Source organism: Ranitomeya imitator, chromosome 1 (genome assembly GCF_032444005.1).
Source record: "Ranitomeya imitator isolate aRanImi1 chromosome 1, aRanImi1.pri, whole genome shotgun sequence".
Taxonomy (NCBI): domain Eukaryota; kingdom Metazoa; phylum Chordata; class Amphibia; order Anura; family Dendrobatidae; genus Ranitomeya; species Ranitomeya imitator.
Window position 1 is genome coordinate 970,371,058 of NC_091282.1, and position 15,752 is coordinate 970,386,809.

The window sequence follows — 15,752 nt, forward strand, 5'->3', positions numbered from 1 at the left end:
TGGTGATGACCAATCATTTCTCTAAGTTCGCAGTAGTCACTCCGACTAGAGATCAGACTGCGGAATCGGTGGCGCAAGCCATCTGTCAAGACTTCATCCGGGTGTATGGGTGCCCAAAGCACATCTATTCCGACCAAGGCGCATGTTTCCAAGGCAAGGTGATGGAAGAATTGTATCGTATGTATGGCATCGAGCGGTCCCGGACCACCCCTTACCACCCTCAAGGCAACGGAGCTTGTGAACGCTTCAACTGAACCTTACTTCAAATGCTAAGAACGTTGGAGGAGGATAAGAAGGCGTGTTGGCCAGACTATCTGCCGGAATTGGTCTGGACCTACAACAATCAGGTCCACTCCACCACGGGTTATACCCCCTATCTACTGTTGTTTAGAAGAGCTGGACGAGAGATCATTGAGCTGAATTTGGAACAGCCAGAGGAGCTGATTGAGCGAACTGTCATCTCATGGGTGAAAGAGCATTGGCAACGATACGGCGGTTGGCGGGTCAGCAGCTGCAACAAAAAAGAACATACGGGCCGCAATCTGACTCAAGAGTTACTGCTCCAACCTGGAGACCGAGTATTAGTCAGAGAGAAATGCCCCAAGGGAAAATTAAGTGAGAGATGGGAAGTACAGCCATACAAAGTTATCGAGCGAGTGTATGCTAATGGCCCTGTCTACAAGGTACAGATTGAGACTGGGGCATCCGCCCCTAGAGTACTTCACAGAAATATGCTGCGGCCTTGCCGGTCTGAGGTCTGTTCTACGCCATTGTCGCCTGAAGGCGCTACTCCACTTCCTGAATCTGTCATGCCTGATGGTGAAATTGATGATGAGTGGTGGACCGTCCCTGACACAGTAGGGGGTCCTCAGCCACACAGAGACGGTAATCCCATGGATGTACCAGTACCGCCACGTGAGGACAAGACCAGACAAGAACCCACAATGACTCCTGCAGCAAGTGTTCCTCTGGAAGATAGTCAAGCCTTGCCTGACAGCCAAGAGCTTCCGAGATCCCAGACGTCTAATGCAGGGGTTCCACCAGTCCGATATGTAGAACAGTGTGCTCTGTCTGTTTTTACACCTTTATTGCCTCCTCTATAGGTGCTGTTTCCGCATTGCACGTTCCTCCATTACACTTTGACCCTGATGCTGTGATGGCCGAGGACGACCATCATTAAGAAGGGAGGCATGTAAGAGGGTGGTGCTATTATGGACAGTAAGGAACACGCTGTCACTTTAAGAGGCTGCACCCCCTTGTCTGGCGTGATGGAATGTTCTGTTTCTCCCCTGCAATAATCGTTGTGATGAGACAGTCTGTGCAGAGTGCAGGTGTGGAGCTGGAGCAGCGTGTGTGAGCTGAGGCTGCTGGAGAGAGGACTTTTTGTGCTGATAGCTGAAAGAGAGAAGAACTGTGTCCTGTTATAGCTGCAAGAGAGCCACAAAGATACAGAGAAAGGGATTTACAGTTTCCAGGAGCATCCCTAGGATCCAGAAGCAAGGAGAAGACCACGTTTCACAGAGCTGACAGAAAACCGTGCGCACCTCCGTATTGGACTGCTGGGGGCCCCCTGGGACTGAACCTGATTCTCCAACATCACCGTGAGTTTGTTCCTGTTTGGTGCACCTGTTAGGGCCTAGTGTAGGCTTCAGTAGTCAGTACACGGGAGCCGTGTGGCCTGCTTAGTATAGGCCAGGGAGGTTATACGTAGAGTAGCATCGTCACTTGTTTATTGTTTACATTTGCTTGTTAGACATATTTTGAGTCTGCAATAGTTGGAGCACTGTGCTATTTTACGGAAAAGATAAAGTTCATTGCTCTTGTAAATTGTCTTTTGCCATTGTTTGCATCTTCCTCATTCCCTTCCTTCCTTGCCTTCCAATAAATCTATCCTTTGTTGTTTGCACCTCATCTTGTGTACAGTAGTCTTCCTGCACCGTGGTGGTCCCCCGGCCATCGCTTCATGTAGGCAGATGAGGTAATAAGAGGCTGTTCACACTGCTATCCACCCTGTCTGATCTAATGCTGGATTAAAGGGGTGCTGAGGTAAGAGTAGGCCGCTTACACTACTGTACACCCTGTCTGTCTGATTGAATACTGGAGATACCAGAAGGTAAGAAGAGGCTGCTCAAATGTCTGTCCATCAGGTCTTTCTGATCTAATACTGGAGATATCAGGGGTGCAGAAGAATTAAGAAGCTGCACACATTGCTGTCTACCCTGTCTTTCTGAATGCTAAGCATGTCATGTCATCTGGACATAGACTGACAGCAGGAGTACATAGTATAGGTGTAGCCCTCAACCATTTTGGATCTGGTGAACAGTCCTGATTAGGGGGAGATGTCCCGTTGTCCTGCAAGCTTAGGGCTATGTCCTGACTTTCACTTTGTGTCTGCAATGTCTCCTTTCTTTGCCTGATCACTGCTTATGTTACTGAGGAATCCATTGCTCAGTAGTTCCTGCTCCTCTGACACCTGGCATCTGTCTGGGTTCTGAACTTACTTGCATTTATTTAATTAACTCATTCTTCACTTTTCTTGAAGTGCAGTCATTCCTCTTGAATGGCAATATGCAGCTCTGGCAACGAGTCGCAGGTTGCATTGTCTTCTTGATTGTAACCGGTATTCTTCATTACAGGCACATTGTACTGGTACATAGAGCTACTGTACATCTATATTACCAATACAATTCTTTATGCCTGTATTCTAGAGGTAAAGTTAAAATCAATTTTTTTTTTGTCCTAGAAAATTGCTTAAAAGAAATAATGAAAAGCAATTACAATAATGACATTTTTAATAGACTTTAAAAAATAAATAGATATCACTAATCAGCAAATAGCACATACATATTTGGTATCCCTGTAATCATAAAGACCCAAACAATGCAGTGAACAGATTATTTATTTTGATCTAATAAGAATGTAAAAAATTGCATAATTGTTTTTTTCTTTTTCTCCATCAAACCCATAAAAAATAGTTCTGGTTCTTTTTATTTGCATGGTGATCAGTTATGGAGCGGAAATACACCGCTTCGTTAAGTGTGTCGTTATTACAGGCACAGACAACACCTGATTGGCGGGGATTTTAAATATTTCAGTGCAGGTTTCTGTCAATGCAACAAGGTGGCTGTAATTATAATTTACTGTTTTGATTACCTTCCAAAACAAAACAAGTGTGAGTTGACAATTAAAGGTATTTAAGAATCTATTTAGAGTGTATTTTTTTAGCATTCCCAGAGAATCCTTTTACGTCATATTACAAGAAAAAAATTGATAAAAAGAAGTAGTGGATTTCACCAGGTTGCAAACAGCGGGGGGCATCTAGTGTATAATATAAGGTTTATATATAAACTTATGGGGGAAAAAGAAGACAAACTAATCACAAGACATGAAAGAAACTTATTTTAAAAGGTACCAAATATGTGATGCAACAGTGTAATGTCAACCCAGTACTTAGCAGTACTGCAAGCTATGATGATGCACAAACAATAACAAAAATGGCAAGTTTTACCCATCACTATGTTATGACTTCATGTAGCTAAGTAGTAAGCAGTATTGTACGATGCGCAGAAAAACATTGTTTTATTGTGTTGTATAACCCCACATGTATATGGATATTTTTGCAGATTCATTTGCAACTACCAGTACTGTTAATATTACTGTAAATGACACATCTGGAAAGAGTCACACACAGGAATGTCCTGCTTCCCATGATCACTTCTGTTTCCAAGGCACGTGTAGATACTTCCCAGATCTGGATGACTATGGCTGTGTGTAAGTTACGCAAATTGCTAGTATATGGTTATATTTGATGGGGATGATGATTTGTCCTCAAATTAAATAAAATATTGCTGAACTGAAATTTTTTTTTTAAATAAAAAAAATTGAATACAAGACATCAGTAAATCCTTTATTCATGAGTCCAATGTGCCTCCCAATTAGATTCCTGAATGACAAATCTGCCTCGATTTGCAGTGTTACCGTCTGTTCTTTTTTATTGTTGCATGCCTATATATATATATTTAGCGTAACCATTTATGTCACTACAGCTATTTAGAATTTTTTTTGTATATTTAACACTTAATTTTGTAAAAATTTTACTTTGTGGACTTTTTTTTTTTTAATCATTGTTATGAATGCTCAGTATGACCAGTAGGTGGCACTGTTGGCTTACTTAGCAAAATACTCCAGGCTTGATGAGACTGCTAGTCTAGTGATTTGGATATGGTATTTAAATTAGTTCTTTTTCGCAAGGAATTATTTCCCATAGATCCCATATAAAAAAAAATATGTTATTACTTTGTTGATGATCTATTGTCATTATTCTAAAATCAATACACTAAACTGAAACAAAAATGAATATTACACAATTGTAGTTTGACAGATGCAAAAAAACACATATATCTTCCTGCAGACAGACATACCAGACAGGTATTTGTATGTATATATAATTATTTGTACCCTATCTTTCAGCTGTATTGCGGGATATTTTGGAGAACGATGTCAGACTGATGACCAGAAGTGGTGGGAGAGACAGACCACGCAGTCCAAGATCCGCAATGTCACCATTAGTGTTTCATTGGTTGTTCTCCTCCTTGTTCTGGGACTTGTTTCTGTTGCGGTATACTATTACAGGTGACTACACTTTATATTCCTTCTAGCTGTATGACATTACATGTTTTATAAGACTCTTATTCTACAGGAAACCTGTCACCAGAACAGACCCCTGTAAGCTGCCGTCTAAGCTAAATTAGCCCATGAAGTCCATTCGAAGTGCCAAATGCCATGTTCTATATGTCGGAATGGAATGCCTGCCCTCTGTGAACCCTCTGTTAAATCCATTGAAATATTGTGCATCGGTTGTACCATTGGCCAGCATTAAAATTCCTAGTAATATTATAACACTAGTGTGATTTTAGCGTCTGCTTAGCTGAATAGTATGTAAATCCATTGTAGACATATAAGGTGTAACGGTGGCATCCATTTTAGAATAATGGCACCAGCATCCCTTTTCTGTGTGGTGTTCTGGACACCCAATAGTTCTATATGAGTGGAACAGGCTGCCACGCGAGGTAGTGAGTTCTCCTTCAATGGAAGTCTTCATACAGAGGCTGGACAGACATCTGTCTGAGATGGTTTAGGGTACTCTGCATTGAGCAGAGGGATGGACACGATGACCCTGGCGGGCCCTTCCAACTCTAACATTCTATGATTCTATGTTGTATTTCTAAAAAGATACATTTCTGTGTCCTTCAGAATATCTTTGCCGGAACATTATGCAAATTTTTATTTGTGGCCTTGAACCTTTCCTTTTAGAAAGAATGTAATATTCAGCTCACATAGACAAGGTTTGAGACGCCCCCCATGGCTGTATGCCCACACTATGTTATTTACAAGCTTGAAATGTAGCCTAGTTAGCTAGAAATGAATATTCAACTATGGTACATAGTGGATTGAATTATTAACCAATCAGTAGTAAGATGCTAATATAAAACAATAAGGTGCTTAAAGGGAACCTGTCATTAGGTTTGGCCAGTACGTGTTACGGCCACCACCTTTCAGGGCTTATATACAGCATTCTATAACGCTGTAGATAAGCCCCCGATCCAACCTGCAAGAGAAGAAAAATAAGTTTTATTATACTCACCTGCAGGGCAGTCTGGTCCGATGGGTGTCGCAGGTCCTGGTCCCATCTTCTTATGATTGCCACCCTCCTGCTTGCTTCATGGCTCCCTGGCATTGCGTTCCTGCTCCGGCGTACTCTGCCCTGTTGAGGGCAGAGCATAGTACTGTAGTGCGCAGGCGCTGGGCCTCTCTGACCTTTCCCGGCGCCTGCACACTGCAATATTTTGCTCTGCCCTCAACACAGCACATAAGTACACCTGCGCAGGAGCGCGATGCCGAGATAATAATAATAATCTTTATTTGTATAGCGCCAACATATTCCGCAGCGCTTTATAGTTTAACCGTTTCAAAACACAAGTCATAAGTAACAACGTTAACAATACAATAATTAAAGCAAAATTAGACAACCCTGCTCGTGAGAGCTTACAAGCTACAATGGGGTGGTGGAGATACAAGGTACAGGTGTGTATTTGCAATTATGTATTTACAATGATGGTCCAGCCATCTTGAGGGAGTGAGGGATAGATGTGGATAGTGAATGGGCTACACATGCACACTTCCACATAAAATGATCACTTTGATTAGTGAACATGATAGGCCGCTCTGAACAAATGTGTTTTGAGGGAGCGCCTAAAACTATGCAAATTGTGGATAGTCCTAATTTTTTGGGGTGAGCATTCCAGAGGATTGGCGCAACGCAGGAGAAGTCTTGAAGTTGGGAGTGGAAGGTACGGACTAGTGCAGAGGTTAGTCGAAAGTCGTTAGCAGATCGCAGCGGTCGATTAGGCTGATAGACAGAAATGAGGGAGGAGATGTACGGGGGTGCCGCACTGTGGAGAGCTTTGTGGGTGAGAACAAGTACTTTGAATTGGATCCTACAGTAAATAGGCAGCCAATGTAACGATTGGCGAAGAGCAGACGTGTCTGAGTACCGATTAGCCAGATGGATGACCCTGGCTGCTGCATTAAGGATAGACTGGAGAGGGGAAACTCAAGTAAGAGGGAGGCCAATTAATAGATCATTACAGTAGTACAGACAGGAGTGGATCAGGGTGACAGTGAGGGTTTTTGTTGTTTCCATGATGAGAAAAGAGCTGATTCTAGAGATGTCCTTTAGATGTAGGCAGCAAGAGCGGGCAAGAGATTGTATAAGGGATGTGAAAGAGAGATTGGTGTCAAACATAACACCCAGACAGCACGCCTGCTGCCGGGGTGTTATGGTGCCACCCACGGAGAGGGAAATGTCAGATTTAGGGAGGTTAGTAGATGGTGTGAGCAGAAGAAGTTCAGTTTTGGAGAGGTTGAGTTTCAGATAGAGGACTGACATGATGTTGGAGACTGCGGACAGACAGTCACTGGCGTTCCGTGGTACAGTGGGGGTAAGGTCAGGGGACGATGCGTATAGTTGTGTGTCATCAGCATAAAGATAGAACCGAAAGCCAAATCTGCTGATGGTCTGTCCAATTGGGGCTATGTAGCGAGAGAAGAGAAGGGGCAAAGGACTGAGCCCTGAGGTACCCCAACAGTGAGAGGAAGAGGAGATGAGGTGGAGCAAGTGAACAAAACACTGAAAGAGTGGTCAGAAAGATAGGAAGAGAACCAGGAGAGAGCAGTGTCCTTAATGAATAGTGACTTGAGCCTAGAGAGTAGGAGACGGTGGTCAACAGTGTCGAAAGCTGCAGAAAGGTCGAGAAGAGATTGTTCACCGTTACATTTTGCTGTCAGAAGATCATTGGTAACTTTGATGAGTGCAGTTTCAGTTGAATGTAGGGGGCGGAAGCCGGACTGTGAAGGGTCTAGGAAGGAGTAAGTGGATAGGTAACGGGTAAGGCGGGAGTAGACTAGGAGCTCCAAGAGTTTAGAGATGAAGGGGAGATTGGAGACTGGTTTGTAGTTGTTTGTGCAGGATGGTTCAAGAGCGGGTTTCCCCATGAAGCAAGCAGGAGGGCGGCATCGCAAGAAGATAGGAGGCACCAGACCAGGACCTGCGACACCCATCAGACAGGACCACCCCCAGGTGAGTATAATAGAAGTTATTTTTCTTCTCTTGCAGATCGGATTGGGGACTTATGTACAGAATTCTGTATATCAGCCCTGAAAGGTGGTGGCAGTAACTTGTCTCAGCCAAACTTGGTGACAGGTTCACATTAAGTTTTTGTATCTTATCTCTTTGCTACGCCCAAAAATGATACTGTATACATACACAGGTGTCCAAAATTGTTCAAAGCAGAAAACTCTTGCAAGCAGGCCAAATATTCAGCTTAAAAAAATTGGCCTATTTGCAAACTATAAGTAAATATATAATGTGTATAAAAATGAATAAGATCATATGAAGAGCATACAAAAAGAGAAGCAATGCATTAATGATAAATGAAAGCGCTCCTCTATCACTTTGGGCAATTGGGCATTTGTATCAACCAATCATCATTTCTTCAGTTCTACATGTATCATTACAGCTTTTAATACCCAAGCAAAAGTGCCATAGAGAAGCATGATCATCGCACACGTCGCTCAAGCAGCTTTCTGCTACAAAGAACCTAGAAGATCAGTAGCACAGATATAACAAAGTCTCTTTCTCTCGGCACCACACATGGTTTCCTACATTGTTTCATTTGTTATGTCATCGAATTAACCTACGTGTCAGCTAGGGTAGGTCTTCTGATACTGAAATGAGTGAGGACGCAGAGGTCTATATACAACATGTCTGCACAGCTGATGGAGATGTAATGTTTTCCGTAAAAACGCTTAGCAGAAAATACAGTCATCCAACTCAAGATAGTTAAGATAACTCTGACGTGATGGCCAAATCAGGAACAGATGGAGGAAGTGAGGGATTATTAAGATGTTATATTGCTGAAATTCAATCAAAACATGCCAGTTCTCTGTAGGAATCTGTATCCATTTGCTTTCAATTCCGGCTACTCATTTTTGTAGACTTCACAGTTAAGCGTGTTCAAACTACAGGCCAAGATTTAAATGTATATATATATATATATATATATATATATATATATATATATATATATATATCTTGGACACCGCTATTGACAGCTCAGCCACCCAATCTGGTACAGGGGTATGCTGAGCTGTCAGTGAGTTGATTGACAGCTCAACTATCCAATCTGAGACTGGAAGGCGCTGGATGTCTCCAACTGTTCATTATCCCAGGTGATTGCCAGGCTTCTTAACTGAGCTGCTTCTCCCGGACATACATTCAGCTAAGTGTGGTTTGTTCTCTCTGTGCCTTGCAATCTGTATGTTCATCTTTCGTTGCCTGACCTTGGACCTCGTTCTTACATCTGTCTGTTTTACCCATTCTGCTCTGGTCCGCTACCCTCCTGGTATTCTGACCTTGGAATGTTACCTGACTGCGCTTTTGTCTCTTCCTTCTGTTTATGACGTACTCTCCTGATTTCTGACCTTGGACTCCTTGACTATCCTGACTCACGGCTTGGCCGTGAGAAGTGACTAGCATCACAATATATATATTAAAAGTGATTATTTGATTGTATTCTGACATTAGTACAATTTGTTAAATAAATGGGTTGCCTACTTCAGACAATCACTGTTCCAAAAGGGAGCCTCAGTAATAATTCTCACATGGATTCCCAGTAATCAGTCATAATCTGTGCAGAATCTAATGGATAGCTGTTAGATAGATAGCTGTCAGACATAATATGTTTGGGCTTATCATTCCACATACACCTTCAGTGTCTCTCCCAATTCCCCATACACAGGAACATTCAGCTCAGTATATAATTTATTGTCATGTCAGGTCCTTTAAAGAAAGAAGTACCTATTGTAGCACTTTGGTTAATAGATTAGGGTCTTAAATGGGAGACTGCTGTCTATAAACTCAGAATTTTTTTATTTATTTATTTATTTTAGCAACCTTTGACTCGATCTAGAGCCATGATGACTTGACGGATCAACGATCTGTAGGAAGATCGATCTAGTGCAAGCCTGGTTAGGTCCACTAGGATCTTCTCCGCCATTATCTTGATTTTATCAAGCCATCGAAGTGCTGGTCTTCTTCTTCACCTTCTTCCTTCTCTTCTTCCGACCACAGTTTCCTTCTACAGTGATTGCTTTCTTCGTCTGATGTGTCCAAAGTAGAAAAGTCGTAGCTTGGTGATCGTTGCTTCGAGTGACATGTCTGGCTTGATTTTTCCCAAAATGTATTTGTTTGTTCTTTTTGCCATCAATGATATTGATTATATCTCTTGTATAGTGGATATAAAACTGTTCATAGACTGATATGAGTGTTATTGATCCATTACTTGGATCAAAAGCATATATATCTCCATTATGGTTTAACACACACACAGTCCACAAAAAAACATGGTAATGTGAACAGTACCATAGACCTTACTGGATTCGTGATCAATCCATGAAAAATACAGACAGAGCATGTACTCTAGATGAAAAATGGACATCTGAATGAAGCCTTTCTCATGGCAACTATAGGGACCGGTGTACAGGGAATGGCCTTGTGTCACAGATGAATGCCGTCGACAGAGGGAATGAGGTCACAGACCAGTTTTCTGTATGACATCATTCCACATTTATTAAGAGAAAGTTCATACATACTCACATGGTCAAAATTGTTGGTACCACTCTTTAATGACCGAAAAACCCACAATGGTCACAGAAATAACTTGAATCTGACAACAGTAATAAATTAAAAAAAATGAAAATGAACAAATGAAAGTCAGACGTTGCTTTTCAACCATGCTTCCACAGAATTTAAAATAAAATAAAACTCATGAAATTGGCCTGGACAGAAATGATGGTACCCTTAACTTAATATTTTGTTGCACAACCTTTTGAGGCAATCAAATGATTCCTGTAACTGTCAATGAGACTTCTGCACCTCTCGACAGGTATTTTGGCCCACTCCTCAAGAGCAAACTGCTCCTGTTGTCTCGTGTTTGAAGGTTGCCTTTTACAGACGGCATGTTTCAGCTCTTTCCAAAGATGCTCAATAGGATTTAGGTCAGGGCTCATAGAAGACTTTGAACAAGCCATGTTCTTAAACGAATTCCTAAGAATAGTCCATAGGGCGGAGCCTGAAAGAATTCAGCTGTCCCGCAGCGCCCCTTCAACGAAAGTAAAGCATTACACAGTCGGTATTCAATGAAATCCATTGGTTTCTCTTACAATGCACTGCCATGCTCTTCTAGAGCAAGACATATTCTTCCTATCTGCTCTTTACTGTATCTTTAATGGGGATCCTTCCCCAACAGTTTATGAAATCAGGTTCAATGTAGAGGAACTGAATGACTTAAAGTTAAAACATATTAAAAAGAGGGGGGATAATAGAAGAATATATAATATATATCAACTTTGCACAATATTTACCTTTTGGAATCTTTCTCTGACCCACACTGATGATCTCCATTGCTTTTTCTTTAACAACCCCCATAATGTAGAAGTTAGTTGATAGTAAATCTCTGATCAATTACCCATCTCCAGCAGTCTATTACCTATAATAAGGGGCTCTTTACTCATCTCGTTTTGATCCTATGCTCTCTATGAACCCATCTCACGTCTCATTTTGATGCATGTACCAGGAAGACTCCATGGGCGTGGATTATTCTTTTATATGCCCAAAAAGTGTCCATTTTGCAAAATTAAGCCAGTATGCATTGATGAAATAGTGGAGTCGTCCACATTATCCCAAACAAAGGGTTACAGTAAGAAAATACTTTTTTTTAAATTTTACAATGGGCTCCTACTTTCCACTAATTTATGGCTATATACTGGGATATATTGCAGTATTGTATTGGAGTAATATATTGGGTGATCCTACAGCAGAAGACTCTTAGCGAGGTGTGAACACTGTCTTATTTGTATCATCATGACTAAAAGAATTCGACATTAGCTACTTTAATCCATTCTTTGTATTCCAAAAAGAGGTTTCAAAGGTCAGCCTGCAGCTTATTTTCCATATACTGAAGGCTATAGCGGTCATATTGTTGTTACCTACCATGTTTTTTAAGTGATTGGATAAGTGTAAGACTTCATAATGAAGTCCATACAGTACAGCATTATTAGCAATGAACTTTTCCAAAGCTTTCATGCCTAGTCTGATTTGGCCATCCATCTATTTTTGTTTTTATTACAAGGCATCAGCTCAAGCAAAGCAGAAACCCTGGCAGGCACCACGTCGAGCAGCATTAGCAGCGAGTAAAGCAGCCTACGGTACTGTAACTCTTTATTAATAATAAGTCACAGGGAAGGATCAAAGGGCAGATGGGATCCACTTGAGATTATCCATGAAATAATTCACATCTTCTATACATTAAGTAGCTGCCAGATTCATCTAGTGCTTTGCCCTGAACCTCAGTTCATCTTACTTCATTGTTATCCCTCAAAGTTCCCAGCTGCCTGGATATACTGGAGCTATGAGCCAGTGTTATTGTTAGCCGGGGCACAGAACAGTTGGAGAGAAGAATCTAAATTAAGGAAATGACAAAGTGATGACATGGCGTATCTATTAGAGCCACCAGCAAATTTGAGGCAACCTTTGTGCTTTAGGAGCCTTCAGCTCTTGGTCCAGTGCACACCTGGATGGAAGGCTAGCTAGTAGATAGACAGACAGACATAGACTGCCGATTTAAGTTGAATCTGAGATGCAACAGGAAATGAGAAATTCCTAAGTGTACTTGATCTAATTTGCCATGTTTGGAATATGTTTGGGAAGATAATATATTATCTATATTTTTGGATTAGAATTGTTTACAAATGAGAGCGCATTAAAAAGTTCAGTTGACACTCAGTAATCTACAGATTATGTCATGTTGATAAAATTAATAAAATTGTTTGGTGTTGGTGACCATCAATAATGATACGGAAACATGTGCCATTGGTTAATATAAATAGGAGTTATCCAATAAGGCTTCTAATAAATCTCCTAATTTTAGTGATCTGATATACATTTGATAGCTTCATCAATTGGCACATCATAAAAAAGGAATTGGAGCTACTTCTTTAAAGAGAACCTATCCGATCTCCTAATATATCTTTTGGTTTTAGTAAATACTTGAATTCTCCATGCAGACACAATTCTGGAGATGTTTACTCATATCTCTGAAGTGTTCTATTCCTCTGTTAATAATAAACTGCTGTAAAAAAAATTCTCATTCATATAGTTTTTGCCTCTGTTTTCGTAACACATGGGGCTTAATTTTTATGTCAATTTTATATTTTTTTTTTGCAGAATTTGAGGGAAAAATACAAAATATTTGTATATTTTTCCTTTTTTTTTCTTTTAAATGACTACAAAGGGGAAAAAATTAAATTGCGTTTTTCTTTCCATTTAAATTTTGTTTTTATATTGGACATATTTTTTTTTCAATGAGAGTCTAGAACATTGAGGCTGGTGAGGTCTCTTTTTTGTTAGTTTAGTCTTCTTTTGTTCTTGCTTTTTTATTTAATTTTATTTATTCTTTTTTTTCCCTTTATTTCACACACAGTGCCCCCCATTAGGTTTTTGAAGACCTATGGGTGTAGAGAAGGGGGGCACATTTAAGCCCATTAATATATTATTTTTATTGCTGATTTCCATTATAACTGGGGCTGGTGTATGTCACAGTTAAAGGGAGAATTTAGCCTCTTGCCTGCATAACAGGGCTTAGTTAGCCTCCTAAGACCCAGCAGCTCTTGCTCTCTTTCTACACCCAGTGATCACATGTTTACTGGGGGTCTCCAAAGGAGGAGCTAGAGCTTTAAGTGCTTGTTATTTTCTCCACAAGTGCTGTGTATACAGGAAGAGCCACCATCATGGCATTACTGATCTAAGGTTGCAGTCACACTAGCAGTATTTGGTCAGTATTTCTCATCAATATTTGTAAGCCAAAACCAGTAGTGGGTGATAAATCCAGAAGTGGTGACGTGTTTCTATGATACTTTTCCTCTGATTGTTCCTCACCTGGTTTTGGCTTTCAAATACTGATGTAAAATACTGACCAAATACTAATAGTGTGACTACAGTCTTACTGGAATATGGGGCCCGGTAAGAAGAGGGGTCCGACCAGGGGTCAGTAACTGAATGTGCATCCTCGATGATGATGATGATAAATTATCTCCACCTTCTTTATGGGGAATCTGGCTTTGCCTAACAACTAGCTCCCTGCCACTACAGCTGCACAATCTCATGCAAGCTGCACTGACGGTTTAGAACTTCAGTGCAGAGAAATGTGCTAGACCCCTGGATGTTGAAAGTCTACGTGTAGTCCAGAAATAGTTAATAAATGTTATCCCTCCATCTCTCATAGAAAGAGTAGAATAGTCTGAAACATATATACGGTAATCAGACAAATGTGTTACTTATCTTTACATCTTATAATTATGTAAGGCACTACACAGGTATATAAAATCACTAGTACTTTAATATTCCAATACAAAAAAATATTGGTAATCACATATACTGATTAATATATTTCACTATATTTTATGATTTGCAAATCTTTACATAGTGGAATGCGTTGAGAACAATAAAACATAAAAATGATGAATGTAAATAAAAATCAATATCTCATGGAGGTCTAGATTTGGAATGGTACTCAAAATGAAAGTGGAAAATCAAATTACAGGCTGATCCAACTTCAGTGGCAATGCCTCAAGATGAGGAAATGATGCTTAGTAGTGTGTGTGGCCTCCATGTGCCTGTATGACCTCCCTACAATATCTGGGCATGCTCCTGATGAGGCGGTGGATGTTCTCCTGAGAGATTAAAGCATCAGTCAACTCCTGGACAGTCTGGGGTGCAACGTGGCGTTGGTGGATGGAACGAGACATGATGTCCCAGATGTGCTTGATTGGATTCAGACTTAGGGAACAGGCAGGCCCATCCATAGCATCAATGCTTTCATCATGCAGGAACTGCTGAACACTTCAGCCACTTGAGGCCTAGCATTGTCATGCATCAGAAAGAACAAACCAGAAAACAAAAGCCTTGCAACACCAAGTCAGATCACAAATGCACAAGCAGATGCAGCAGACCCCATTTATAAATGTGGGGGATCAGTAGCAGGTCAGGTCACAACCATGGTGACGGGTGTTGTGAATTCTGTGGCTGAATTCACTTCTGTGGTCACAAGTGGTATTGCAGTCTCTGGGCTTCCTCCCTCAGGTGTTTTGGTGAGCTCGTTGGCTGCCTTGCTATTTAGCTCCACCTGAGTCTGTCTTCCTTGCTCCTTGTCAATGTTCCAGTGTTGGATCTGAGCTACTGCATCTTTCCTTGGGCCTGCTGCTCTGCTAGATAAGTGCTTCTAGTTTGTTTTCTGTTTTTTCTGTCCAGCTTGCTATTAACTTTTGCTGGAAGCTCTGAGAAGCAAAGGTGTGCACCGCCGTGCTGTTAGTTCGGCACGGTGGGTCTTTTTGCCCCTTTGCGTGGTTTTCGTTTTAGGGTTTTTTGTAGACTGCATAGTTCTCTTTGCTATCCTCGCTCTGTCTAGAATATCGGGCCTCACTTTGCTGAATCTATTTCATTCCTACGTTTGTCTTTTCATCTTGCTAACAGTCATTATATGTGGGGGGCTGCCTATTCCTTTGGGGTATTTCTCTGAGGTAAGTCAGGCTTGTATTTCTATCTTCAGGCTAGTCAGCTCCTCAGGCAGTGCCGAGTTGCATAGGTAGTGATAGGCGCAATCCACTGCTGCTTATAGTTGTGTGAGGATAGATCAGGTACTGCAGTCTACAGAGATTCCACGTCTCAGAGCTCGTCCTATTGTTTTTGGTTATTGCCAGATCTCTGTATGTGCGCTGATTACTGCACGCTGTGTTGCCTGATTGCCAGCCATAACAGTACAAGGAGCCACACCAATGATTCCCAATAGAGGGAAAAAAGAAATCCTGACATCATTTTTTTTTCTTAGCTCTGTCTTCAGTCTTTTTTTTCCCCTAGACATTAGAGTGCTTCAGGACACAGCTGTGGACATGGATATTCAGGCTCTGTGCTCCTCAATGGATAATCTCGTTGTAAATGTACAAAAGATTCAAGATACTATTGATCAGAAATCGATGCTAGAACCAAGAATTCCGATTCCTGATTTGTTTTTTGGTGACAGAACTAAGTTCCTGAGCTTCAGAAATAATTGTAAGCTATTTTTGGCCTTGAAACCTCA

General features: G+C 41.1%; 1 protein-coding gene across 5 annotated transcripts in view; it reads left to right on the forward strand.

Annotated features, from left to right (window-relative positions):
• Positions 1-15,752, forward strand: part of EGF (epidermal growth factor) — a 249,875-nt gene that overhangs the window by 222,886 nt on the left and 11,237 nt on the right. For 3 of the 5 annotated variants that reach the window (XM_069743849.1, XM_069743850.1, XM_069743853.1), the window contains 3 exons: positions 3,624-3,771; positions 4,471-4,632; positions 11,751-11,826. In XM_069743849.1, coding sequence (XP_069599950.1) covers positions 3,624-3,771; positions 4,471-4,632; positions 11,751-11,805 — 365 coding nt within the window. In that variant the 3' untranslated portion in view covers positions 11,806-11,826. The remainder of the gene's footprint in view (positions 1-3,623; positions 3,772-4,470; positions 4,633-11,750; positions 11,827-15,752) is intronic. The other 2 variants (XM_069743852.1, XM_069743851.1) reach the window with 1 other exon arrangement.